At 51.7% G+C, this 4,351-nt stretch overlaps 1 protein-coding gene across 3 annotated transcripts in view; it reads left to right on the forward strand.

The window, feature by feature from the left end:
* SEPTIN8 (septin 8) overlaps window positions 1-4,351 on the forward strand; it is an 18,268-nt gene that overhangs the window by 7,963 nt on the left and 5,954 nt on the right. For 2 of the 3 annotated variants that reach the window (XM_035902564.1, XM_035902576.1), the window contains exons 4-7: window positions 534-630; window positions 949-1,117; window positions 1,375-1,507; window positions 2,205-2,395. In XM_035902564.1, the coding sequence (XP_035758457.1) occupies window positions 534-630; window positions 949-1,117; window positions 1,375-1,507; window positions 2,205-2,395 (590 nt within the window). Of the gene's footprint in view, window positions 1-533; window positions 631-948; window positions 1,118-1,374; window positions 1,508-2,204; window positions 2,400-4,351 lie in introns of those variants that run through there. The other variant, XM_035902572.1, reaches the window with a different exon arrangement.

Consider the following 4,351-nt stretch of genomic DNA (forward strand, 5'->3'; position numbering starts at 1 on the left):
ACCTGCTCGGTGGCTCTTCTCCTGCAATGCCTGAGGACAGTGCCCTGCTTCCTTACTGCGCTCGATGCTTTGCAGGCTTGGAGAGCAGTGAGCACATGTTGTATCCTGTACGTGTCCCTTCCAGTGCCCACACACAAACTGCTCTGCCAAGGCCTGTTTACGGATGTCTTTGCTTGTGCTTTCTGCAAGGCGGGGAGTGCCTCGCTCTTGGCGTGTGGCAAGTCTACAGCTGCAAGAACAACCTGACAAACGGATAGAGGGAGATCAGTAATGATCATGGTGTTCCTACAATATTTCCCCAGCTAGTTCAGTCCAGCCAGCATTGCTAGTAAGCTGTGCTGTGGCCCTACGCTGCTCTCTGTTGTAATATCCCAGGTCATAGTAGAGACTGCTCTGAGTATTGGAGATCGATAGCTTCATAGGAAGGACTTTCTGAAGCGGATCCTGTGCCTGAGTGAGGGGGATATAATGATCAGGCTGTTCTTTGAGGGGTTAGCCTGTGCACTGAGTCCCTGGCCTTGGCTCTGTTTCAGGCTCATCTGCCCTTCGCTGTGGTCGGCAGCACGGAGGAGGTGAAAGTTGGGAACAAGCTGGTGAGAGCTCGGCAGTACCCATGGGGAGTGGTGCAAGGTAAGGTGCTGCGAGCCAGGAACCCACCATAAACCTCCCCTGTGCATGCACGTGCACACGCTGGCATGCACGTGCCCTGTGCTAAACGGTGCAGAAACGTCCTGTGCAGCCTTTTGTGGGTTGGCCAATCTTTCCTTTGGATTTCCGTTCCTACCGGCCAGTAGTGGTCAGTGGGAATCCCTGCACCCAACGGGCTCTGTTGTGCCCTGCGTGGGACAGCAGGTAGATGTCCTTGGGAGTCTGGAGTTAATCTTTATGTGCATTTGTCTTCCCCCACCATGTGTGCAGTTTGCTGACTTCTCCCTTTGCTTCCATCAGTTGAAAATGAAAGTCACTGTGACTTTGTGAAACTGCGGGAAATGCTGATTCGCGTCAACATGGAGGATCTTCGGGAGCAGACTCACACGCGTCACTATGAGCTCTACAGGAGGTGCAAACTGGAGGAGATGGGCTTCAAGGACACAGATCCAGACAGCCAACCCTTCAGGTAAGTGGCCTTCGCATCTAGCATCAATTTAGAACAATAGTTTGGTACTGACACCCCCCAAAAATGGGAGGTTTGTAGGTGGTATCCACAGTGCTGGGCTGGAAGACACTAGCACCACGTTTGAAATTTGCAGCTGACTTTGGTGGCGTTCCCTTCCATGCCTGTTTGTCTTTAAGCAACGCAGACAGGCGTGTGTTTCCCCATCCCTAACTCATTGGTGTCCAAAGAGTCTGGATTTCATTTGCTTTCTTCCCCAGCCTCCAAGAAACATATGAGACCAAAAGGAAAGAGTTCTTGGGTGAGCTCCAGAAGAAAGAGGAAGAAATGAGACAAATGTTTGTTAACAAAGTCAAGGAGACGGAGGCAGAGCTGAAGGAGAAGGAGAGAGAGGTGGGTGTGCCAAAAACCTGTGAGAGCAGCCCAAAATACAGCCAGCATAGGATCTGGGTCTGGGCAAGATATGAATCCTGGAAAGCACATGCAGCTCTTGAGCAGACCTCACCAGCCAAAGCGCGCGCGCGCACACACACACACACACACACACACACCCCCACCCCTCCTTCCCCCAGGGTGATGCAGGACGTTTTGGTGAGCATCCGTGTCAGATAGGCTTCACCCCTGGTGGCTCACTGGACAGCAGAGTCAAGAGGGCAGCTGGCTGGAGTCCCCCGGGTCAGTGGTATGGGCAGCTGCCATAACTGGGGAGGAAATAAATGAACTATCTTCAAAACTAGTGAGGAATGAAAGAGCCCACCATGCCCGCAGCCCCATGGCAGGGCTGCAGAGCAAGCGGAGATCCTCAATGCACTTCTCCAGGGCTCACGCTTTCTCCTGTTTGGTATGTGCTGTCAGGCAGAGCTGAATTTATTGTCTTCACTGCTTTTGGTGAAGAGGCTGTGATCACCCAGAGGTCAGCTCTGCCGAGGGGCTTTGCACGGTGCAGGGGCGCTGGCTGCCATACCCCACCAGCTGGTCAGTCTCTGTGGGGTGATGGGGATTTGTGCGGGAGGTGCGACTGCAGCGCCGGCGGGAGTGCAGCCTGACTGTCGTGCTGGATGTGATGCTCAGAGGCTCTGTCTCCTATCAGCTGCATGAGAAATTTGAGCACTTAAAAAGGATACACCAGGAAGAGAAAAGGAAGGTGGAGGAGAAGAGGAGGGAGCTGGAGGAAGAAATGAACGCCTTCAACAGGCGGAAAGTAGCAATGGAAACCTTGCAGTCCCAATCCTTGCAGGCTACCTCACAGCAGCCGCTGAAGAAGGACAAAGACAAGAAAAAGTAAGTGAGTCTTTCTCCTCTGCTGCTGAGAAGCTGGGTGTCTGCTCAGATGCTTTAATGTTTGGTCAATTGCTTAGACAGCAAATGGAAAAGGGATTTTGGAATCCTAATTCCTACCCTTCTGACTCTGCCTAAAGTGGAGGAGACTCAGGGTCCACCCATGCCCGGGCACTGTCCTGGGGAGGCCCTTGTGGCTGCAGGTGGGAGGGATTTGCAATTTGGGGTCATTCTCTAAAGGCTGAGGGTCCTGTGGGGTTTGCCCTTGCCTCTGTGACAGCCAGCTCAAGGGATCCTGTGAGCCATCTGCTCCTGAAGACAAGACAGGAAGATGACTAGAAATAAGCTGCACCTCCTCCCCAGCAGAGAGGAGTGGGGACAATCTTGACACAGTTGTAATGTCTTACAGATGAGGTTCCCCATCATGCGCTACCTCACTGCAATCTGTAGGCTTGGGGTCCTCTTTGGAGAGTGCTCTTACTTTTATTTTTAAAGGCAGAGCTGTAAAGAAGGCAACAGCAGCTTAGGGTGAAAATGCATTGGAAGTTAGGGCTCGGTGTGAAATAGGCTCCAAGACAGTTCTGCTTACGAGAAAGCTATTTTCCCCTAAAGGCAGAATTCTTATGCTTGCTTGCTGCAAGTTAATTGACATCGCTGCAGCCAGCAAGAGTGTGGAGGGCGGGCATGTAAATGATGCTCTTTCAGCTGCCTGGCTGTGTAGGGATGGAGCCGGAATGGGCAAACGGGCTGAAGAAGAAAAGGTGGTGGTGGTGGGGTGATCCTGTTTCCATTCAAGCCAGTCTTCAAGGAACACTGGCTAGGGAGCAAAATGAGAAGTGCTATCATGCAAGCTGGTAATTCTGTTATTCCAGCATTTTTTGTTACTTCCCCTTGCGTGAAGGAGCTTGAGTCTGAACTGCATTCTGTCAAATCCAGAACAGGCTGGTGGCAATGCTTTCTGAGCCTTTTAATGATGAAGAAAAGACCATCGAGAGTAGCAACACCTGAGTTTGCTCTTGACAGTACAACATTCAGCTTCATGTTGCTGATGAGATCTTGTGCTCTGTCATTTCTCTGCTGTGAACTGCAGCACTAGAGAAGCTCATCCTGTGTGCTGACATGCTAGTAATTTGTTTCTTCCTATGAAAGATGGCAGTGCGTATTATTTAACGTATTTCTTTGGAAGGTAAATGTGTTGGTATTAAAACAAAACCAAAGCACTCCCTTTTGCAGACCTCTTAGCATGCTCTGGGCGTGTCCCACCTCACGCAGAGTGTCCAAAATGCTTTGTAAAATATTTTGCTGAAAATAGCTTAATTCAGCTAAACTCACACATGAATTTAGGGGCTGAATACCGGGGCAGCCTGGGGCCCAGGTCTGCTTTGAAGAAGGTGAGCATGCCAAGCCACATACTGGTAACTTGCATGAGGGATGCCAGTTGCTGGGATGCTCCGGCAGTGATGTACTCTGTGTGCTGGCCAGGCGGAAACGCTGCAGCTTCCCCTCTGCTCCGTCTGTCTGCGATAGAAATAGGTTTCCTGTGCTTTGCTGGTTTTAGCCCACCTGCAGACATGAGTCTGGACGCCCTTCCTCATCTGGGTGGTGATCAGAAACCGGCTGCGGCCAGAAGCAGGGCCAAGAAAAGGCAGCTTGGGTGGTATACAAGGACCAAGAGGCACCCACGGCGCATGCTCTGCACGGTGGGGACCCCCGTACAGTGGTGGATACCCCCATGCGATGGTGGAGCAGGGGGGCTACCTTCAGCTCCAGAGCACGGCTAGGGGAGGTGCATCCTCACCAGGAATAAAATTCATAAATTAGGGAGAAGAAGTGGGTTTGGTCTGGGTTTTGGTGTGTGTGGTGGGTTTTGGGGTTGTTTTTTTTTTTTTGCTGGTGACCTGTTTTCCCAGACCCCCTCTTCATCTGGGAGGCGTCAAAAGGAGCGGGGGGGGGGGCACG

The sequence above is a fragment of the Egretta garzetta genome, unplaced genomic scaffold (genome assembly GCF_000687185.1).
Source record: "Egretta garzetta isolate BGI_Z169 unplaced genomic scaffold, ASM68718v1 scaffold1, whole genome shotgun sequence".
NCBI lineage: Eukaryota > Metazoa > Chordata > Aves > Pelecaniformes > Ardeidae > Egretta > Egretta garzetta.